The sequence below is a fragment of the Mirounga leonina genome, unplaced genomic scaffold (assembly GCF_011800145.1).
Source record: "Mirounga leonina isolate KUSES-001 unplaced genomic scaffold, KU_Mleo_1.0 Mir_488, whole genome shotgun sequence".
Taxonomy (NCBI): domain Eukaryota; kingdom Metazoa; phylum Chordata; class Mammalia; order Carnivora; family Phocidae; genus Mirounga; species Mirounga leonina.
Window position 1 is genome coordinate 10,255,772 of NW_023270777.1, and position 23,337 is coordinate 10,279,108.

The following is a 23,337-nucleotide window of genomic DNA, read 5'->3' on the forward strand; positions in this document are numbered from 1 at the left end:
TTCCATCCTGGTGGGGACGGCTTTGCCTTCATTAAAGCTGACCTTGGATTTAGATTTGCTCGCCTGCCCCGCACCCACGGGCTTACCCGAACCCCCTCCCCCAAACCCCCCATCCACTGGGGACTCCCACAACACGTGACTTCTGACCACGGAAGTCACTTTCCTGCCACAGGAGTGGGGCAGGGGGCCTAGGCTGGCGGGACACCGCTCTGGCCGCGTGGCCCCACATCTAGGGACAGTGGGTGTCACCTAAAAGAGATTTCCCCCACCCCCGAGGCCCAGGTGCCCCGGAGTGAAGGAAAAGGTTTTGGCCAGCCTTTCAAGAGAGGAAGCCAAACCAGCCCAGAACCAGAAAGGGCAGAAGGTGAGAAGAACTGGAAAACGCATCAAAGGAGGCACGTCTAGCCCCAAGGCACGTAGCCCATGGCGACGGGCTTATCACTAGAACCTTGCAGCTTTGATCCGTAGCCCTGCCTTGTTTTGGTCACACACTAATCATTGCAATGGTAATAAAATGTCTTCTCGTTCCTCTGTGTCGGCGGCAGTTAATTTGGCTGGGTCGTGTGCAGGTTGTAGAAATTTGCACTAGGAGCTCAGCAGAACGGGGGAAGGAAGAGGGGTCGCCCAGGTCACTGGGGTGCACAGGGCGGCGGAGCATTTGGGATTCTGCGTGTGCATGTGGGGAGCAGAGTGCGCGCAGGGCTGTGTCCTGGGGTCCTGCTGGCTGCTTCCTCCCTGCAGGGGAGCCTATGGGAACCAGCTGGGCGGATGGGCCATCCCATGGCCGCTGTCCCACCTGCCCCTCTTGCCGGCGCCTCTCACTCGGGCTTCCTCTTCCTGGCTGAGCCCACATCCCAAAGCCTGATAGGGGACTGGACCAGGTAAGGTGGCAGTTATGAGCCTCCCGTGGTCTGCCCCGCCTGTCCTTGGTGGGTCGCAGGCCAGCTCTGCTGCATGCATGGGAGAGAAGAGAAGGTAGACTGGGCAGGCGAGAGAGGAACCTGGGGGGATGCCCAGTGACGGTTTCACTGGGTAAAATGGAGGGGGAGAGGGGTGAGCTGTTCGCCCAAGGGGGGTCACCCTGGCTCTCAGGGATGCTGCTGAAAGGGGTCGTGGGCAGAGAGGGGGCTAGGGGTCTCCCCCAGGTATCCTGGCTCCTGGCTCCAGGCCACTGCCCCCTCCCGCCGGACCGCTCCTGGGGCAGGGCTCTGGAGGCTGCACTCCTCTCTAAGTCTTCACTGCTTCTTCTCTGGAGTGGGAGTCATCATGGGTACCATCATGCCAGGGTGTAAGATGCCCAGCGCCTCAGCTCACCCCAGCCAGGCCGTCCTGCCCTCACCCCCAGAACCAGCACACCCCCACACTGCCCCAAACCTCCTCCTCCTGGGGCTTTGCAGCTGACCGCCCTGGGGACAGCAGACCCAAGGCACCCACAGGCACCAGCCTGGGTGAGTCCCGGGTGCCCAGGGCTCCATCCTGTCCTGCCCTGGTGACAGAGCCAGTGGGCTGGGCAACAGGGCCACGGAGCCGGGAGGGAGGGCACGTCCCATAGGTTGCTGCAGCGGCCCCTCCTCCTGCCCCTTACTCATTAGCCAGGCGGCAGGCAGGGTGACATGGGCTTGGCTGGGCAAGGCTGGCGGTAGGAGTGCCCAGGCATGCAGGGCGGAGAGCAGCCTGGTCTCGGAATGGACAGCGTTCAGGACGCGGTCCCCCAAGACCGAGGGCGCTGTTGCCCTGCCCTCCGCAGGCTGGTCCCCGTTGGCTTTGCGGCCGAGGTGTGGACGCTCTTCGCTCTTTCCGGACCCCTGGTAAGGAGGTGAACTTTCGCGGGGGGGATAGGCAGTAAGGCTGGGTGTGACGGGGGCTATGCCAGGAGCAGCTCACACCCCTCCCCAGAAACTTCCCACACTGACCATGTCCAGGCAGTACCAGAGGCCACCACCCAGAGCAGGTGACAGACAGCGGACAGCTGTCCCTGGCAGTGGGGCCTGACCTCGCTCAGCAGCCGGCAGCCCCCACTCCCAAGGGGCAGGTGTGTCCTCCTTCAGAAACAAACGGGAAGGCTGGATTAAATCCCCGGGATGACCAGTGAGACCCATTAATACAGGAGTCTGTGGGCCCCCCCTGCAGACAGTTTGCAGGGGGAAGAAGGAGCCATCTGCCCATTTTATTTCCAACGGGAAAATTGCTTTAGATCCTCTTTTTTTTCTCACCATAAATACTAATCAATATATGCTCCCTACGAAATTTCCGGACGAAATGAAAAGTTACGATGAAATTTATCTCTAATCCCACCACCGGGACCTAGCCATTCCTCTTTTGTATGAGGTCTGACCACATGATTATTAATAACACCGTTGGAGTATGAGATGTTTGAGTTGAGCTCTCTGGGCTCCAGACTGCGTGGGTGCAGCTGCTTCTGGAGCATTCCCGCACTTTCAGGCAGGGAAACCGGAGCCCAGAGGTGGAGCCCAGAGGCTCACGGCCACTGCTGACGGCAGATCCGGGAGCAAGACTCAGGTGTCCTGACCTCCAGCTCCGGGTGCTGCATCCGCCTCAGCCACAGTGCTCGCTTTCTTTCCCCGGTTGCGGGCAATGGGTCCGGCGGCTGTGTTTTTTTGTGGGTCTCTGGTTCGAGGCCCCCCAGGAAAAGCCTCAGTGTGGGGCTGGGCGGTGCAGGGCCCTTGACCTTGGTTGCTGTCCCCCAGTTTTTGTTCCAGGTGCTGACCTTCATGATCCATGTCGTGAGTTCAGTGTTTTGCGGGCACCTGGGCAAGCTGGAGTTGGCATCAGTGACCCTCTCGGTGGCCGTGAGTATAGCTGGGTTGGTGTGGGGACGCTCTCCCCCCCCCCCCCCCCCCCCCACCGAGACACAGCATGAGGGCTGACATTCCCAGCTGGGCCTGGGAGGGGGGCCTTGCCCGTGCAGGCAGGGCCTGGGGCAGGAAGGGGTTCTCTAGCTCAGCCGAACATCAGGGCTGCCGTTGAGTGGCCTCCCCCAGACGCAGAGTGCTCCCCAGGTTCCCCTCCTTCGCCCCCCACCCCTGACAAGCCCTGTGTTCTCTCCTGTGCGTGACTCCAGTTTGTCAATGTCTGTGGAGTTTCCATAGGATTGGGCTTGTCCTCGGCATGTGACACCTTGATGTCCCAGGTAGGTGGGCCTCCTGGAGCCGGGCAGGAGGGTGCCCACTGAAGGCCCTTCAGTGACCCCTGGATCTGGGAGCCCATCAAACAGGCCCTGGGGACACCTGCCCCCCGGCCCGCCTGCAAGGCCCGCATGCTGTCAGGGACTTAGATCCATCGTTTTAAAACAGCGCAGACGGACAAGAGAGCCATGGAGGGAACGGGGTGGAGGCCGGTCCCTGACCTCATGTGTCAAATGCTGAGGGCACACCTGTGGGGACACTCCCGGCCTCGGGGGCCACAGCCCAGGGGGGCTCAGCTGTCCTGGGGCAGGGGTCTGGACTCACGGTGGACCTGGGGACCTGGGCTCGGTCCGGGCTGCCACTTAGCCTTATGGGGACTTGACAAATGTTCTCGGAGCTTCCCTCGCTCTAGCTGTGATTGGGAGAATGAAGCGCTCCTTGTTCGGGGCTTTTGAAGAACTGGGCACAAGGGGTAGATAGAGGTTGGCCTTGGCCGCAGGGCCTGGCCTGGAGCTAGTGCTCACTAAATAACGGCTATTGTGATTCTTTTTTTTTTTTTTTTAAGATTTTATTTATTTATTTGAGACAGAGAGAATGAGAATAAATTTTATTTATTTATTTGAGACATGAGGGGGGGAGGGTCAGAGGCAGAAGCAGGGAGCCCGATACGGGACTCGATCCAGGGACTCCAGGATCATGACCTGAGCCGAAGGCAGTCGCCCAACCAACTGAGCCACCCAGGCGCCCGGCTATTGTGATTCTATGAGCAGGTTGAGCCCCCTGCAGAGGAAGCTGAGCCCAGAAGGGCCCCCTCCAGGCTGTAATCAGGGGGTGCCAAAGGCCCGCTCCGGGAGCACGGATGGCTGCCGATGGTGGTGTCCTGGGTCCATCCCCACGGCCCTAGCACCGCTAGGAGCTTGACGCCCTGGCTAGGCTCACCCAGGGGACAGAGGGAAGGTACTGAAGGGGTGGGCCGCCTGACCCAGGACTGAGCTGTTTTGCAGAGCTTCGGCAGCCCCAACAAGAAGCACGTGGGGGTCATCCTGCAGAGGGGGATCCTGATGCTGATGCTCTGCTGCTTCCCCTGCTGGGCGCTCTTCCTCAACACCCAGCAGATCCTGCTGCTCTTCCGGCAGGACCCGGCCGTGTCCAGGTACTGGCTTCTGCTGGGGCGCCGGGGAGGGACCCCGTCAAAGAGACCACTCCCTAGCGCCCCCACCCTCCCAGCCCCCGTGCTTCTCTGGGTCGCCAGCGGTCACAGGTGCAGCTCCTAGGGGGAAGGTTCCAGGATTCCGTGCTCGGGTCTCTCCCTTCTGGGGCGTGCTGCTCCAGCTGCGACCAGCAGGGGGCAGACCCGCGGCCAGTTTTAATTCGGGAGGAAAGGCGACACGATGAAGGCATTTGCATGTGAGCCCCGGCCTGGGAATACCTTGTTCGTTTTGTAGGATCTGCGCTTCATTTGCTTCTTTCTTGATAAGATATCAGCTTCTCCCCGCTCCCCCTTACACAGCGCATGTTACTGCGAGTTTAAGTTCCCTAGCCATGACGGCCTCGTGGTTAGGTCCTTGCCAACCCCAACCCTCCCCCCCGCCCCCCGCACCTTCTAGTGGCACCCCGTGACTACTTGTCTTCAGGGCTTGGCAAAGCCTCTCTTCAAACCTGGGGTGCCCAGAGTGTTCCTCGGGCAGCCTCGCAGCCCCCGCCCCCCGCTCCTGGAGGGCACAGCCTGGGCCGCTCTGGAGCTTCTGGTTCTCTTGCAGGCTAACCCAGGAGTACGTGCTGATCTTCATCCCAGCACTTCCGGTAAGTGCCTCTGTCTCCCGAGCCTGGAGGAGGGTGGACCTACACTCCCTTTGATTCCGGCGGTTTGCTTTTCCATGCTTTTCCATGCTTTTCCATGCTCTCTGCTGGGGAGGCCCATGAGCCTGCAGCCACTTCTGGCCGAGCCACCGAGGCTGGCTGGAGGCAAAATCCGGTCTCCTTCCAGTGCATGCAGATGGACCTTTTAGGAAGTAACATGTTTTCTGATTAGAAAACCATTTATTGGAGAAATCGTGGGAAGCGTGGGAAAGAAACATTCTGAATCACCTCTAATCCTGCCCCCCACCCATGACCCAGACAATATAGGGTAATTGCTCTTTCCAGGATTATTTCTGTTCGCGGGCGTGTGTTCAAACACGCATGCACACGTGTAGTTGGAAAAAGGGTCAACGTGTGTATCTTGTATTATAACCTGCTTTTCCCCTTTCCAACATGTTGTTAGTCCCTGGATGTGATTATAAATAGCTTTCCACAATATCCACTTCAAAGGCTATGGAGCAGCCTATGGTGCCACAATGTATTAACCAATCCCTATTTGGTAGGTATTTCGGTTGTTTCCAGTATTCACTATCAGAAAGAAGACTGTGATAAACACCCTTATATTTTAGATCTTTGTGAACATCTGTAACAATTTCCTTCAGGTGCTTTACTGGAATTGGCATTGCTTTGGCAATGGCTTTTGATACCAGTTTGTACCAATTCTCCCCCACTAGCAACACTCTGGTTAGCGCAGAGTATTGTTACTAATGTTTTTGTTTTTTTTTTAAAGATCTTATTTATTTGACAGAGAGAGAGAGACAGCGAGAGAGGGAACACAAGCAGGGGGAGTGGGAGAGGGAGAAGCAGGCTTCCCGCAGAGCAGGGAGCCCGACGCGGGGCTCGATCCCAGGACCCTGGGATCATGACCTGAGCCGAAGGCAGACGCTTAACTGACTGAGCCACCCAGGCGCCCCATATTTTTTTTTTTTTAAGATTTATTTAGTTGAGAGAGAGAGAACAAGCGGGAGGGGCTGAGAGAGGGGGAGAGAGAATCTTGAGATTCTGAGAACAGAGACCAACTGGGGGCTAGATCCCAGGACCCTGAGATCATGACCTGAGCTGAAGGCAGACGCTTAAAGACTGAGCCACCCAGATGCCCCTTTACTAATGTTTTTTTTTCTGATTCGAAATAGTTTTCACAAGCATGTTATTGCTAATGAACATTTTTCTTCATGTATGTATTGATCATTTTATTCTTTTGTGAACTGTCCATAGCCTTTGCTTTAGTGGGTTAATCTTTTTTTTAAGATTTATTTGTTTATTTTAGAGAGAGAGCAAGGGAGGGAGGGGCAGAGGGAGAGAGAGAATCTTAAGCAGAGTCCCCACTGAGCACAGAGCCTGACTCAGGGCTTAATCTCATGACCCCAGAGATTGTGACCTGAGCCGAAACAAGAGTCCGATGCTTAACGGCCTGAGCCACCCAGGCCCCTCTGGGTTAATCTTTTTCTAGTTATTATAACTCTTGTTAACTAATAACTCTTTGTCATATAGGGCACATCCCTTTTCATTTTTTAAGCTTGTCACTCGCCTTTTAATTTTTGATATTTTTGACCTAAAGAATTTTTAGTGTATACATAACAGATCTATAAACCCTCTTCTTTATGGGGTCTTTGATGAGCTTAAAAACACTTACCCCATTGCAAGATTATATAAACATTTGCCTATGTTGTCTTTGAGCCCTCCTATGGTTTTTATTTTTACCTTTACGACTCTAATCCATCTAGGGGCGCCTGCGTGGCTCAGTCGGTTAAGGGTCTGCCTTCGGCTCAGGTCATGATCCCAGAGTCCTGGGATCGAGCCCCACATCAGACTCCCTGCTCAGCAGGAAGCCTGCTTCTCCCTCTCCCACTCCCTCTCTCGCTGTGTTCCCTCTCTCGCTGTGTCTCTCTCTGTCAAATAAATAAAAATCTTTAAAAAAAAAAAAAGACTCTAATCCATCTAACAAACTTTAACTAGGACTCATGATTGCATAGTCTCTCCTTTCTCCATTAATTTATTAAATACCAGCTAGGTAGTGCATCTAGTCAAGTCAGTTTCTGAGATTTCTGGCCGGACCCGGTAGTCTGTATGTCTGCTCAAGAATTCACTGCTACCCTCTTTAATTTGTTGAGGCTTAGTGAGACACGTGATTAGGGGGTGGTATTGTGTTGGGGATGGCGTCTTTGGAATGACAGCACCCCTTTGGTATCTTGCCAAACAGGGCCACTGGGGCTGGGTCAGGGGAAAGCATCCGATAACGTTATCACTGTGGCAACTCCTTTATCGAATAAAGCAAGTCCCTCCCATAAAATGCTGCTGTAAAATTTACCAGTAAAGTAATAATAGAAGTGCCAAACATCATTTACATAATGCTTACCTAACACTTGGGATGCTTAAACGTGCCATTTACTGTTTTGTAAGCATTTGGCGATATTAACTTTACATATATAGGTAGAGATGAATATGCATGCAGTATATGCACAGATGATTATCCCCATTGTAGATGAAGAAACTGAGGCCCAGAGAGGTTAAGCAACTTGCCTAAGATCACACAGCTGATAAGAGAGTGGGGCCAGCACTTGAACCCAGGCAATCTAGCTCCAGCTCCGTGCTCTTAAACACTGTGCTATACTCAACAGAAGCGGAGGGCTAAGGGAAGGGATGGGGTAGGAAGGCGCAGGCCAAGGGCCAGGCTTTGACAGAGGACATAAAGGGGGGGCAGGGACAGAGCCCCCAACACACACACGCTGACGCGCATGCTCTATCCTCCACCTGCCACCGCGTGGGGACTTGAGCCTACTCAGCAGGGACTACTGTTGGCCACCCAGCTGAGCCCCTTCTCCCCACCCCCGCCACCCTAGCCCAAGACCACTCCCCCTAGATTATGGTTTTCAGCAGCCAGAGCCAGACTCAAGGGTGGTCACAGCCTGTGGACTGGGGCTCTGCTGGGTGCTTCTGTACGCAGGCCACTGGGTGGCCTCCCTGAGCTAATGGAAGATCTGGGTCAGCAGCCAGAAGCTCTCTGCCAGGTGCTCGGCCTCTTACACAAGCCTGCTGAACTGTGCTCTCTGTTGGAACCAACCCACCCTGCCAGTCTGACCTCCCCTGCAGCCGAGCAGAAGCCCGGATGGGGGCCTCTATCCTCCTAGGCAGGGCCAGAGCACCCGAGATGGCTCAGCGGGCTTCAGCCCACCCGGGGGGTGGGGGGCGCGGGGCTTCCAGACATACTTTGGTGAAGTTATTGTTCCATACTCAGGTATCGGAGAAATATCTGTTGATGTTCATCTCGTGCTTTTGGGTAGTCATTGTTTATTTGTGTGTCTGGTTTTTTTGTTTTTATTTTACACAGGCATTTTTCCTTTATGTCCTGCTGGCGAAATATTTGCAAAATCAGGTACAGGTCCCTGGCTAGCAGGGTGACCCCCGGGCCCAGCACACTGCCCTATTCCAGTGGGAAGGGGTGCCTGAGGCTTTTCTCCTTTCTGCACGATCTGGGAGCCTGAGTAGGGCCGAGCAAGGAGCTGCATGTCCCCAGCCTCCTTCCAACCCCTGGACGTGCCTGGGCTGGGCCACACCCCTCCCTCCTGCCCCCCACCCCCTTCATTTATTTCAGGGAATTGTCTGGCCCCAAGTCTTCAGTGGCATCGTGGGCAACTGCATCAATGGCTTGGCCAACTACATCCTGGTTTCCATGCTGAGCCTGGGGGTCAGGTGAGCACCGGGGACCCCGTTAGGGAGCACTGCCCACCAGGCACCCCACTCCCGACTGGGGCAGGTTGGTCACCATCCTCGCCTCACAAGAACTGTGGGGGCTGCCCCTGCCGTCCAGAAGTGGGTGTCGTGAGGAATTGGGGGGTCCTGCTGGTCCCTCGGGTCCTGGGGGGCTCCCCACCAAGGAGACGGGGAGAGGAGCCCTCCTCATCCGTGCCCCAGCCCACCAGGAAAGGCCGAGAGTGGGGACCTGGTAGGGTGACTCCGAGGACTCTGTTGTCATGGTGCCTGTGGCCGGGGGTCCCGTGGCCGATCCCGGGATGGGGGCGCTGGCTGGGCCCGCTTCCCCTCCATGCTGGCTTCAGCAGGGGAGCCCCCTACGCCAAGGGCCAGAGTCGGCCCCTGGCCCCAGCCCTGCTCTCTCTCCTTTCCCAGGGGCTCTGCTTACGCCAGCACTATGTCTTACTTCGTGCAGACCATCTTCCTCTTTCTCTACATTGTGCTGAAGAAGCTGCACCTGGAGACGTGGGCAGGTGCAGAGGGCCGCCCTGCCTGTGGGGGGCTGAGCAGACAAGCATCAGGCAGGACCCTGGCATGGGTCCAGGGGGTGCATTTGGCCGGTGGACAGAAGACCCGGTTGCAGTCCCGTTGGAGGGGCCCTGTCTCCGGGCTTGCCTCTACTTCCCTTTGGGGCCTCCTTCCCCTTTGCTCCACCCCTCAGGACCCCGCCTCCAAAAGCCCCAGATCGCCCCCCATCAAATGTGACATGGTGCAGAGCCCCGCTTTCTGGCCCGCTCCTTGATCTCAGGGTGGCAACACGGGGGAAATTCTAGGTGTCAGCCGTGGGCCCAGCACCCGACATTTCTGACCCCAGTTAAACTCCATGATGCCTTATTATCCCCATTTTATTTACACAGAGGAAATTGGTACATGGTGGGGCTGGACTCGAACCTGTGCCCGTCTGAGCTTTTCTGCCTCCTGAAACCTAACTCTGTAGACCGTGGGGTCCCCTTGCACATTTCAGGATCAGCTCTCTGGCCGGGGCCTCAGTCACGGGGCAGGGAGTCCGGCGTGCCCCCCCCACCGCCCCCCCCCCTGCCCTGAGAATCCTTTTGGCACCCTTGACCTCATACCATCCTCCCAAGAATCCTTCCGGAGAGGCAGGGCAAAGATAACTCCGATTTTCGGATGAGGGAATGGAGCCCAGAAAGGGCAGGGTAGTTGCCTGAGATCCCGGCGTGGTGACGCAAGCAGAGTGTGGGGACTCTCTCTCACCCGCCCTGCGGTGCTGGCCCTGTGAGCAGGCGCCCTTGCCTGGCACCCTCCTCCCGCACCACACCAACCCTGGACCAGCTGGCACGCCCTGTGCAGAATGCAAAGTGCCTGCACATCCTGAGCCGAGCCCGGGGGTGGGGGGGGGCGGGGGTGCAGAGCCAGAGGCTGGCAGGGGTGTCTGGCAGTGGGCGGGCATGCACAGTGGGCTCCCTGCTCGGCTCTTGAGCGCGGCTTCTGTTCCTAGGCTGGTCCAGCCAGTGCCTGCAGGACTGGGGCCCCTTCTTCTCTCTGGCCGTCCCCAGCATGCTCATGATATGCATTGAGTGGTGGGCCTACGAGATCGGGAGCTTCCTCATGGGTACGTGGATGAGCACGGCTCGGGGAACCGCGTGGGCAGCTCCGAAGCCCCTCCCCGCCCCCCCCCCCCCCCCCCCCCCGCCCCCCGCCCCCGGGACGGCGCTGTTCAGCAGCCTGGGCCAGCCTGGGCCTGTGGCTCTCTCATCTCCGCCCCGAGGTCCTGAGCTCCCGGAAGGCAGGCCTGGGCCTTTCATGTCCAGACCCCAGCAGCGCCCAGCAAAAGGCCTAGAACGGAGCAGGTGCCTGGGGCAGGGGGTTGAGTCAGTGAGGGAGCGAGGGACTGAACCAGCAGGGGTGTGAGCATGTGTGGGTTTGTCAGGCATGTGACACATGTGTGCTCACTGGAGCACCCAGGGCAGAGTCCACACAGCCTGAGAATCAGGCCCGTGCAAGAATGGCCCTGGGAGACCTTCTGGCCCTGGCAAGACCCAACCCTTGCCCCCCATTTACAGATAGGTAAACTGAGCCCCAAGAACAAGAGACTGTCCAGAGCCTCACACAGTTGCACACTGGTAGGGCTGGGACCCAACCTCGGCTCTCCTGATCTTGGCCCAGGTCTCTTTTCTCTCGCTCACCATGCCAAGGTATACCAAGGACTTGAAAGTCAAACCATACAGGGAAAGGCCTCCAGAAAATTCCACTGGTATTTTCCTGGAAGGCTGAAGGCCAAGTAGGAACATCTTCTATTGCAAATCTGCCCTTGGAAATCATTTGCCCCTTGGCCTCCAAAGCAGAGGGGCATCCTGTCCCAGGTCTGTTAGCCAGCCCCAGGGCTGGGTGCTGACCGTGTGCACCCCTATCCCCCCTACTCGCCCCCGCAGGCCTGATCAGCGTGCTGGACCTCTCCGGCCAGGCGATCCTCTACGAGTTGGCCACGATAGTCTACATGGTGAGTCTCTTCTGGGGGCACCTTCGTCACACCCTCCATGCTGGCCCAGCCCCCCTGACGGCCTGCGGTGTCACAGAAGAGGGGCAGGGGGTCACCCTAAGGGCTGTCTCTATCTCCCAAGGGACCCTCCTGAACCCTCTGTGCCCGTTCAGGTCAGGCCCTGCCGGACACACAAGTGACTCACAGCTGCTCCACGGAGGGTAATACTGAATGCACGTGGTGGTAGAATTTTTTTAATTAGCACCATTTAAAAATGGAGAGATTTCACATCGTAATCTGAATTTTTGCCTTTTCTTGAAAAATGGGACATTCCATTTAGCGGTGGGCCCATATTCCTGCACGCCCCAGTCAGCGAGAGCTGGGTGATGGTATCCCCTGGTGGTGGTGGTGGGGGGACATCGCTGTCCCCCACCATGGTCCCCGTAGCTCCCTCCTCTTCCCACAGAGACATGAATTGTCCCATGTCACTCAGGTGTGTCTCTATCTGCCAGCCTCCTGGGGACACGCAGTATGCGACCCTGGGCTTAAGGAAACGACTCACAAAAGTCTACACTTAGAGCACTAACGTATAAGGTGCTTTATTTTACAAATGGTTTCCACAAAACTTTGTTTTTCTGGCATACTTGAGACCACAGCTACCTCTTAAAAATGCATTTACTCACGAGGTTTTGGCAACACATTGATCTAGGTTGCAGGGCCAGTGGCCTTGTGATGTCTTCTGGAGCGGGGGTCGGGGGCAGCATTGCCTGGCTCACTCAGGGCATCCCCAACCCATCTCCCAATCGCAGCTAGGGATCCATCCTGTCTTCCTGCTCTTCTCCCTCTTGGCCCGGCTTGGAGGGCTGGAGGACCACTCCACCCCCAGCCCTGGCCTCTTCCTGGCTCAGGACGCACCCCATTCCGGGGGCTGGAGGTTACTCCATTGACAGCCCCTTGTTACCTGTGATCGCAGATTCCCCTGGGGCTCAGCAACGCAGTCTGCGTCCGGGTGGGGATGGCCCTGGGAGCGGCAGATACTGCCCAAGCTAAGCGGTCGGCCATCTCAGGCATGCTCTGCACAGGTGGGTAGAGTCCTCTGGGCGTGGGGGGAGGGTCTTGGAAAGTTAGAGCCCGGGGCAGGGGAGAAACCAGCCCGAAGGAGGGCAGTGGGGGGTGGGGTCCGGAGCATCCCCTGCTGAGTTGACATGGCCTTTCCACCCCTGATCATGTGAAGTCTCTTCCTTCCCAGGCTTCTCCCTCCAGCTGTCCAGGGTCCTATTGCAAATTTGCCCTTGCATTATCTCCCGCCCCCCCCCGCCGCCGCCCCCGAGCTGGGGCCTGCCCATCCCCCATCCCCCCACCCCGGCATGAACCAATCTTGTGTCCTCCTCCATGGCTCTGCTTTCTGAGGCTGCCCGATCCAGATCAGCTCAGCTGTGGAGAACAGCGGTTCCCAGCGGTTCCTGAGGCTGCATTAGACTCTGGGTCAATACACAGACCCCTGGGGCCTTCCCCCACAGAGTTTCCGATTCAGGAGGTCTGAGACGGGGGTCCGAGAACCTGCACTGTTACCAAGTTACCAGGTGATGCTGATGCTGCTGGTCCAGGAACCCCACTTTGCGAACCAGAGGAGGAAAGGCATTCCCTCCGTTGTCCTGCCTTGCGCTGACCTCAGCTGGGCTCCTCAGAGGGTCGGGGTGGGGGGTGGGGGTGCAAATGCTCTTCCTTTTGTCTCTTCCAGTTGGTACCTCGCTGGTTGTGGGCATGCTGTTGAGCCTCCTGAAAAACAAACTGGGGCATATTTTTACTAATGATGAGTAGGTAATCAGTTCTCTTCACTGATCTCTGGGATGTGTCAGAGTGGCTGGCAGCTGGTCCTCAGAGGCTTGTCACATGGCTGGCTGGCTTGGCACTAGGTCTGGAGGAAGTGGGGACTAGCCCCGACTTTGCCCTCCCTGGGAGGAAGCTAGCTAGCAGACGTCTCTGCTGCTCTCCCCGGACCTCGGCCTCCGTCACTTGCTGGGACAGGATGCTGAGCGAAGGGCGGTAGGATATTGGGGGGCTCTTCTGGAGCTTAAGAAGACCCACAGACATGCAGAAACTCAGGGCTAGCAATGTCAAGTCCGTGTGGGGCCACTACCTCTATTCCGACCCTTTTTAGGAGGTGGTGGAACAGAGGGGAGATATATGAGTCTCAAGGACACGGTCATGCCTCAGATTTCCACACAGATGTTCTTCCCTGTCTCTCCTGCAGAGAAGTCATTGCCCTGGTGAACAAGGTCCTGCCGATTTATATCGTCTTTCAGCTCTTTGAGGCCGTCTGTGTGAGTACTGCCCTGGTGGGAAGCCTGACCCCCCAGTCTGAGTCCATGTTCATGGGTGCTCCCTGAGGCCTCCATGGGATGTGAGGCTGAACTCATTAACACATGTAAAGGGCTAACTGTATATAGTAAGTGCCCAAAGTCTTCGCTCGGATTAATTCTATTATTATTCAAAACAATAATTTCCTTTCCCTTCCGCAATTCTGCAATTCGAACAAGCCAAAAGATGAATGCAGATTAGCAAAAAATGGAAAGATTGCATCAGCATAAACTCCCGCACCCCGTTACCCGAGCAAAGGGACCTGCGAGGGAGGGAGTCACCCCAGAGTCCAGAGGGACTGGAGTTTTCTGCATCTCTGACCCCTACAAGACAGGTCCCATTTAGTGCAGATCTGAACGATGTGAATTTTAAAGAGCATCACATAAAAAGAAAAAAAAAAAGAGGGCGCCTGGGTGGCTCAGTTGGTTAAGCGACTGCCTTCGGCTCAGGTCATGATCCTGGAGTCCCTGGGATCAAGTCCTGCATCGGGCTCCCTGCTCGGCAGGGAGTCTGCTTCGTCCTCTGACCTTCTTCCTTCTCGTGTGCTCTCTCTCTCATTCTCTCTGTCTCAAATAAATAAAATCTTTAAAAAAAAAAAAAGAAAGAAAGAAAAGAAAATACTAACGGCTCCTTATAGAAGCAGAGTTTGGAACCCTGTGTCTTCTCCTTCACATCTTGAGGTTGGCAGGAATGCATCCCTTGCCTAACGGGCAACAGCTCCACCTGGGAGTGTGGGCTTCGAGAGCTCCACAGAGCACCTGCCCTCTGGGCTGGTCCTGCCCTGGGGAAAATCACCTGTACAATAACTATTCACCCGAATGAAAAAAAATTTCTTTTCTCAGTGAAGGATTTTTCTAAAAGACAGTGCACTCTGTCCAGATCGCTACATATTCTAGAATTTACTTTCGACTTGAGCAGGCAGGCACGAAGCTTAGAGCACCTGCTCAACCTTCCGCAGAACTGCCTCCTCTGGGCTGGGCTTCATGATGATATCGTAATGTTATCACAGAACATTAAAAGAAACCATCCTATGGAATCTACTATGGCTTTTGTCATAGGATGGGGTCAAGGACACTACTTTTTTTTTTTTTTTTTTTTTTTTTTGCCACAGCTGAGAAATTCTTCTTGCAGTTAAGGGTTGGGAATAGGAATTCCTCGTGGAGTTAAGTATACCTCTGCTCCAGTGGGTAACACTTCTCTGTTCCCCAAGGAACTCAAGCAAATTCACAGCCAGCAAGTGTGAGGGATCTTAGAGCTGCTGTATCTGCCTCCTGTCATTTTTTTTTTCTCCTGGCTCTATTATCCTTAATTTATGCTTTCCACAAAGCTTTTCTTTTTCTGCACCTTTATGGGGTTGTGATTTATGGGCCATAAAATCCATGCACGTAGAATTGTGCAACCGTCACGGAGATCCAGCTTTAGAGAATTTCCATCACCCACCCTCCACCCCCACATTTGGCTCTTGGCCTTTATGACTAAGGCTGCTGGGAGCATTCACACACCAGTCTCCGTGTGGATGTCTGTTTTCATCACTCTTGGTAGAGTCCCGCGCGTTCAATTGTTGGAAGCGTATGTTTAACTTCCTAAGAAACTGCCAGACTCTTTTCCTCAGGGGCTGTACCATTTTACGTGCCCACTGACGATCTGTGAGGGTTCCAGTCTTTCTACTCCCTTGCTAATTCTTGGTATTGTCTTTTGAAACAAAAACTAGTAGATTTTAAAGAGCAGTCTTAGGTTTACAGAAGGAAATACAGAGTTCCTATAAACCTCTTCCTTCAGTTTCCCTTATCATTCATGTCTTATTAGTAGTTATTAATTATGTACGAGTGTGGCACATTTGTTGAGCTGATGAGGGAATATTGATATGTTATTAACTAAAGTCCACAGTTCGTTGTCAGGGGTCACTGGTGGTGTAGAGACTATGGGTTTTGACAAACATAGAAGGACACGGATCCACCATGATAGTATCATACGAATAATTTCACTGTCATAAAAATCCTTGTGCCTCTTATTCACTAACCCCCCCCATTCTCCCTACTGGCATTTTGAAAGGAATTCTGTTGAATCTATGGGGTCGTTTGGGGACAACTGTCATCTTCACAATATTGGGGCCTCCAATCCATGGACACGGAGTGTCTCTCCAATTATTTAGATCCTCTTTATCCAACAATGTTTTGTTGTCTCTGGTGGACACATCCGGCACTATTTTTGTGAAATTTATCCCCAAGTATTTTGGGGTTTTTTTTTTTTGGATGCGATTGTGAATGAAACTGGTGTCTTAATTTCATTTTTAGTTCATAGATGCTAGCCCCTGGAAATAGAACTGATCTTTGTTTACTGATCTTTGATCCTGTGACTTTGTTAATCTCATTCGAGTAGTTTTGTGTGTGTGTTGGGGGTGGTATTCCTTTAAGATGTTCATATAGGATCAGGTCATTTGTGAATCAAGAGTTTTACTTCCCCCTTTCTTTTTTTTATTTTTATTTTTATTTTTTTTTTAAGATTTTATTTATTTATTTGACACAGAGAGAGATAGCGAGAGCAGGAACACAAGCAGGGGGAGTGGGAGAGCGAGAAGCAGGCTTCCCGCCGAGCAGGGAGCCCGATGCGGGGCTCAATCCCAGGACCCCAGGATCATGACCTGAGCCGAAGGCAGACACTTAACGACTGAGCCACCCAGGTGCCCCTACTTCCCCCTTTCCATGTGGCTGGAACTCGACTCCAGTATGATGTTGGATACACATGGAGCATAATCTATGCCTTGTTCCCAACGTTAGGGCAAGAGTGTTCAGTCTTTCAGCGTGAAGTGTTATCTGTAGGATTTTTATAAATGCCCTTCATCAGGCTGAGGAAGAGCCCTTCTACTCGTAGTCTGTTAAAACGTTTTCTCAAGAACAGCATTGGATTTTCTAGAATGCCTTTTCTGCGTCTATTGAGATAATCAAGTGGCTTTTGTCCCTTATTCTATCAATATGATAGAATCACATTAATTGATTTTCAAATGTTACACCTTGCATTCCTGTGATAAGGCCCTCCTGACCATGGTTTGGATCTTGTTTATCTATTGCTGAATTTGGCTTGCTAACATTTGCTCAAGATTTTGTGTCTACATTCATGAAGGATATTCATCTGCTAATTTGTATCTTTGTGATTTTTTTTTTAAATACATTTTTTTAAGATTTTATTTACTCACTTGATGTCAGGGTAACACCGGCCTCACAGAATGATTCTGAAAGTGTCCTCTCCTCCTAGGCTTTCTGAGTTTGGGAAGGATTGGCATTATATCTTCTTTAAATATTTAAGCTCATCTGGGCCTGAGCTTTGGTCGGAAAATTTTTAAATTAATTCCATTTATTTACTTGTTATAGGTCTCTTCACTTTCTATTTCTTGCTGAGGTACTTTCAGTAATGCATGTCTTTCTAGTCCTTTATTCATTTCAACTAAATTTGTCTAATTCTTTGGCACGAAGTTGCTCACCATATTTCCTTATCATCCTTTCCTCTGTGGTCCGTGGTTATGTCCCTTGTTTCATGCCTGATTTTGGTGATTCGTGTCTTCACTTTCTTACTTTCTTAGTCTTATTTTACCTAGGTCAACTCGTTGGCAAGCGTTTGTTAGTGTTGTGGATCTTCTCAAAAACCTAGAATTTGGGGTTTCATCGATTTTCGGTTGTTTTTCTGTTGTCTGTTTCAGTGATTTCCACTCTCATCCTCATTATTCCCATTCTCCTGCATTATTTCGATAACAGTTTGCCCTTACTAGTTTCTTAGGGTGGAATATTAGGCTATTGATTTGAGTGAGGCCGTTCCGCTTTTTGGATCTGGGCATTTAAAGCTATACATTTCTAAGCACTGCGTTAGCATCTAATACATTTGATATGCTGTTTTACTTTGCATTCAAAATATTTTACAATTTCTCCTGTTCTTTATTCTTTGACCCATAGGTTTAGAAGTGTGTTAACTTCCAAAAAAAAAAAAATAGAAGTGTGTTAGCTTCCAATATTGGGGGTCTTCCCAGATTTCTTTCTTGTCGGTGTCTCTAACTGAATTCTGATGTATGCCCTGACACAGACCCATCCCGGAGAATGTCGTGTGTGTGACCTTTCCCCAAGGCCTGTTGTTTTATTCAGTAATTTGCCTGCACTGCTTCTGTGAATCCTGCCTCCTCGACAACCTGTAGCTGTTCTCTCTACTCAGTTTGGTTTTCTGGGGGTTTTTTTGTTTTTTTTTAAGATTTTATTTATTTATTTATTAGAGAGTGAGAGAGAGAGAGAAACAGCATGAGAGGGGAGAGGGTCAGAGGGAGAAGCAGGCTCCCCGCTGAGCTGGGAGCCCGATGTGGGACTCGATCCCAGGACTCCGGGATCATGACCTGAGCTGAAGGCAGTTGCTTAACCAACTGGGCCACCCAGGCGCCCCGGTTTTCTGGGGGTTTTTTTCTCCCTTTAATTTTAGGCTTAGCTTCCTCGAGTTGGGGGGGCGGCTCACTGGCCCTTGTTGTGTGCTGGTTACTGGAGAGAGTCCCTGTCATTCAAAATGCTCTAAAGGGGGGCACCTGGGTGGCTCAGGCGTTAAGCATCTGCCTTCGGCTCAGGTCATGATCCCAGGGTCCTGGGATCGAGCCCCGCATCAGGCTCCCTGCTCGGCGGGACGCCTGCTTCTCCCTCTCCCACTTCCCCTGTTTGTGTTCCGTCTCTCGCTGTGTCTCTTTCTGTCAAATAAATAAATAAAATCTTTAAAAAAAAATGCTCTAAAGGGCTTCGCAATCTTGGCACTGTAATATTTCAGGATGGACAATTCCTTGTCATTAAGGGGGCTGCTAAAGGAGGTTGAGCAGCATCCCTGGTCTCAACCCACTAGGTACCAGTCGGCATCTCCCCAGACCATCTCCAGACATTGCCAAATGTCCCCTGGAGGGCGAAATTGAGAAATACTTGTCCAGAGCGCATCAATCATCATTTGGGAGGAGACTTTTTCTAACCAAAAAAATACCTTCTATGTCACCGATAGATAAACATGAGTAACCTACCCGCCGCATTTCCAAGTTCAAGAGGCACACATCTCCCCTCCCGCACGCCGTGCCTCTTTGCTCAAAAGTGTGAAAGCAGACCACAAAATCCTCCACGTCCTTCATCTTAAGGAAAGAAAAAGAACCAAGCGGACACGAACTGTGGCTGTAGTTCTTTTGTCCACTAGGTTGGAGATCAGGTTGGGAGGATGAGCCTAGTAAAATCAAGCAGAGTTAGTATTTTCTCCAGTAGTTCTTGGCTGTGAGCATTATGGGGACAGCAGCGAGCTAGGGCTGCAGGTCTGGAACAGACGACACCTTTGCTCGCCCCGTGCGGCATCCAGAATCGGGGCCCCCAAAGATAATCCATCCACATCCGAATCCCCAGACCTGTGGCTGTCAGGTGGGAGGAGGGGATTTTGCAGACGGGATTAAGTGAAGGATCTTGAGCTGGGGCAGATTTTCTTGGATTATCCAGAAGACCCGATATATAACCGCTAAGCGTTCTCATAAGCAGGGGAGGGAGGCCGAGAGAGAGAAGGAAGGCACCAAGCCAGCAGCAGAGGCTGGGCTGATGTCACTGCTGTCTGAGGGCTGGGAGCCAAGGGATGCAGGGCAGCCAAAGAAACAGATTCTCCCCTTGGCCTCCAGAAGGAACCCGCCCTGCCTTTAGCGCAGCGATTCTCTAGATTTTCTAGAAAGGCGGTCATGGTGTGGAGGTGAAGAGGGGGGGCCCTGGAGTGGTGTCCAGAACACAGTACTACTTTGGAGTGACTTGCCCTGAGTCGGTCTCCCCACGGGAGGGGACGAGAGCACTGTCCCCGGGGCTGAGTGAGAGGAGGCCTTGCGACAGGAGTGGCTTAGAAGGGAGCCCATTGCAGGAGGCCCGCCGCCGGTCTCACGCCGACCTCTCGCCCCTCCCTGCACCCCCCCCCCCCACAGTGTGTCTACGGCGGAGTCCTGAGAGGGACCGGCAAGCAGGCCTTCGGAGCCATTGTGAATGCAATCACGTACTATGTCGTCGGCCTCCCTCTGGGCATCGTTCTGACCTTTGTAGTCAGAATGAGAATCATGGGTAAGTGTCACGAGGGGAAGCCGCAAGTGGCCTGGGGGCCCTCGGACAGCCTGGCCCCACCGCTGCGTGTCCCCCGCAGGCCTCTGGCTGGGCATGCTGGCTTGTGGCCTCCTGGTCACTGCCGCCTTTGCGGTCTACACCGGCCGGATGGACTGGAAGCTCGCTGCAGAGGAGGTGAGCGAGCGGTGGGCCCTGGCCTGGCCTTGCGTGCGGAGTGACTGCTCCCCGGCAGCGCTCGGGGCACGTCGGGCCTCGGCAGCAGCGATCTGCGGGATAGGCTGGGGGGCGCGGGGGGCCGCCTTGGCCTCCCCGTCTGTTCCCGGCGCCAGAGCGGGACCCCAGACCACGCCGGTGTACTCTCCAATTACAAGGAGAAACACACACACCACAACCCTTCCTTAGCCAGCCCAGGCTGCCGGAAACCCAGACAAAAGCCAACAGCTCAGTCAAACGGGGCTGAGCCCCGACACGTCCCTGAGCGTGTGGCCCGAGCCGAAGGCGGATGCGTAACCGACCGAGCCACCCAGGCGCCCCCAGCCTACAGCGTGTTGAGGCAGGGAGCTGGTGAGGCCGGCGGTGAGCGGGCACGCCGACCAGCTGACCCAGGCGAGCTGTCACTCTTGTAGGCTCAGAAGCACGCGGGGTTGCTGCCGCAGGGCCCCGACGGCACGGTGAGCGCGGCGAGCGTGGCGAGCGCGGCGACCTCGGCCCCCTGCCCCGGGCCTGCGAAAGCTGTCACCTCTTCAGGTAATGCTGTCCTGGTGCTTCTGCCGGGCACACGCCATGCCGGGGGGCACACCGCTCCTGGCGGCCTTGCGTCAGGGCCTGGGTCGAGTGGGAACCGTGGGAGCCGCCGTTCCTCCTCTTGGCTCGGACGCGCCGTCCTAAGTACCAGGAAGGCGACGTTACTACCTCTGATTCAAAGGGCCCTGCGCAAAGTACTTCACATCCTCGGCCTCGCGAGGTCGCGACTCTAGTCCCATTCTCAGATGAGAAAGGAGGGCTGAGAGCTTAGGTCTCTTCCCCGTGGTCTGGCTACTGGAAAAGGGGAGAAGATCCTTGCAGGGACCCGTTCTCCTCTCTGAAGGCCACGTCCTGCCCATGGGCGGGCACCCCTGGCTTATATCCAGGGTGTCTGTGATGAAGTGATGGCCCAGGCGGGCGTGGAGTGCGGAGCGCGTGTATACACAGCCCAGAGGCCTCACTTAGCTTGGTGAGCTCATTGCCTCCTGGGCTCTGCCTTCAGTAGGGAGCTTCGGACTAAGCTCGGGGCGCTCAGAGTGTTGCGAGAGACCACGGTAAGGTCCGACTAAGCATTTGACGTGCTCTGAAGACACATGTGACCGTCACACTCGCCAGGTCATCACAACAGGCTCGGAGAGGAACCCCTGTAATGTGATCTTAGTAGTAGCTCTATCTGTGCGTTGAACTCACATCGCGAGAGATTTTCCCACATGGTTTCCTCCTCTGATCCTGCTGCAGGGTAGATGAGGCTCCTTCTCCTATGCGGGCGTTTTCTAGCGTAAGGCACAGAGGCGGTTTCTTAACTGTCACCCCGCGTAACACACGCAGCCGGGCTTCCTGATTCAAGGCCGAAGCTCTCCCCCTGCCCCCCAGCCCCCCAGCCCTGCTGAGTTGGCTCCCATTTGTCTCCGCAGTGGCCACAGGTAACTCCCCAGGCATCACCCTGATGACGTATTCAAGGCCCGAGTGCCACCTGGACCTCTTCAGGACCCCGGAAGCAGCCCGTGCCCTGTCGGCCCCGGCCAGCCCCCTGTCAACAAAACAGCTGCTCATCCGCCGCGGGGCTGCTCTGGGGGTGGTGTCAGCCATGCTGATGGTGGGCCTGGTCATCAGGTTCCTGACCGCCAGACATTAGCCACACAGCTCGGAACCAGAAAGGGAGCCAAGAGTGGCCGCCCCCACCCGCCCCCACCTGCCTACAGCGGCACCCGCGGGAGCCAGGTTGGGGGGACACCTTAGGGCACACCTCCGAGAACGACCTGCCGCCGTGTGACCAGTGTCAAACTGGTGTGTCAAACTGGCTTTCTCCCCTCTGCTCTTTAAGAAGCCATCCGCCGACCGAAGAGACAGAGTCCTGGGACTGCTGCTGGGAGTCAGTGATGTACACGGCTTTAAATCGGGAGACTTCGAAGCACGATCCCAAAACACACTGTCACCCAATTAAAAACTCCATTTTCTCCCAGGAGACTCTGGTGCCCGGGTCTGTTCACAAACCCTTTGTGAAGTCCCTGCCCCATGCGCCCCTGTAGATCTGGGCGCCGTGAAACCCCGACGAGGCAGGTGGCCGTCCACAGACCCTCCTTTGCCTTTGCCTTTGCCTTTGCCTTTGCGCTAACCCTTCGCTCCGTCAGCATCATGCTGATCACAGACCTTGAGAAACACTGGTTCTTACAGCAGGGATGGGGTAGAAGCAAGGGCAGCCGAACCCAGATGGCCGGGCCACACAGCCTCGGGATGGAAGGCAGTGCCGACCCAAATTCTCGGACGCTTCTCCTGGAGGCCTGAGACTGCCGAATGTTTTCAGGCTCCGTGCCTCCAAAGTGGAGGGCGGTCTGGCCTCCCCTGCCCCACACAGTCCCTTCGGCATCAGTAGCTATAAACGCGTCACAAACAAAATGAATTTATGGATCAGAACCAAGAGAAACAAAAGGAAGCACAGAACGTAATCCCGGTTTGAAAGAGTCAATGTGAATTCATGTTGAGGACCTGGCAACACTCCGGGCCTCCCACTCCCCGGAAGGCAGCGATCCTCCTTGTCTGGGACATACATAACCTTAGTGAGCTGTTGGCAACCCAACAAAATGACTGGGAACCGAGCACAGGAAAGTAATGTTGTCCCAAATGTGTTCTAAGGTTACAAAGTCTTCAGAGCAAAGGGTTTCCTGGTCAAGTAAGTTTGGAAAACCACCCACGCCAGCCTGCAAACGTTCTACAGGCCTGGGGTCCTGAAATATGCTGCCGTGCTTTATGAAACCCGGTGGACAGGGTGGGTGGTGGGATCAACTTTTGTGTAAAACCTTATGGGATTAATGTTCTGGGAAGAGGTTTACAGAAACGCTTGTTTTAGATTAGCAAATGGGGATAGGAGGGTAGAGGGGAAAAACCTATTTACTATACAGGTATTTTAAAATATAAAACCCCACGGGGGCGCCTAGGTGGCTCAATCGGTTAAGCGTCCGACTCTTGATTTTGGCTCAGGTCACGATCTCAGGGTTGTGAGATCGAGCCTCGCGTCAGCTCTGTGCTCTGCATGGAGTCTGCTGAAGAATCTCTTTCTTCCGCTCCGTCTGCCCCTCTTCTCACCCCTTTCTCTCCCTCCCTTAAAAAAAAAAAAAACCATCCCACAAATGATAGAAAGTAAAGCCTGAGAAAATCTTGGCTAAGAATTTAAGTGAGAAAGCAAGACTTAAAGAAAGTGGATAGGGCGCCTGGGTGTGGCTCAGTTGGTTAAGCAACTGCCTTCGGCTCAGGTCATGATCCTGGAGTCCCTGGATCGCGTCCCACATCGGGCTCCCTGCTCGGCAGGGAGTCTGCTTCTCCCTCTGACCCTCCCCCCTCTCATGTGCTCTCTCTCAAATAAATAAATAAAATCTTTAAAAAAAAAAAAAAAGAAAAGAAAGTGGATAAATACCACCTGTGATAGATAAAGGCAAAAAATGGATTTATAGTTGGG

The 23,337-nt window shown here is 54.2% G+C and overlaps 1 protein-coding gene across 2 annotated transcripts; it reads left to right on the forward strand.

Annotated features, from left to right (window-relative positions):
- Positions 1 to 1,587: 1,587 nt before the first annotated feature.
- On the forward strand, positions 1,588 to 22,126 carry SLC47A2 (solute carrier family 47 member 2). Of its 2 annotated transcripts, XM_034989695.1 has the most exons (18): positions 1,588 to 1,808; positions 2,709 to 2,810; positions 3,083 to 3,151; positions 4,151 to 4,299; positions 4,907 to 4,949; positions 8,335 to 8,379; positions 8,599 to 8,696; positions 9,132 to 9,229; positions 10,216 to 10,329; positions 11,150 to 11,217; positions 12,170 to 12,278; positions 12,938 to 13,013; positions 13,451 to 13,520; positions 19,508 to 19,640; positions 19,720 to 19,814; positions 20,267 to 20,387; positions 21,299 to 21,307; positions 21,709 to 22,126. In XM_034989695.1, the coding sequence occupies exons 1-18, from the start codon at positions 1,656 to 1,658 to the stop codon at positions 21,762 to 21,764; spliced, it is 1,608 nt and encodes a 535-aa protein (XP_034845586.1). In that variant the 5' UTR covers positions 1,588 to 1,655; the 3' UTR covers positions 21,765 to 22,126. The 2 variants fall into 2 exon arrangements, with proteins under 2 accessions (XP_034845586.1, XP_034845585.1); XM_034989694.1 differs by having other exon boundaries at positions 1,590 to 1,808; positions 21,299 to 22,125.
- The last annotated feature ends 1,211 nt before the right edge of the window (positions 22,127 to 23,337 follow it).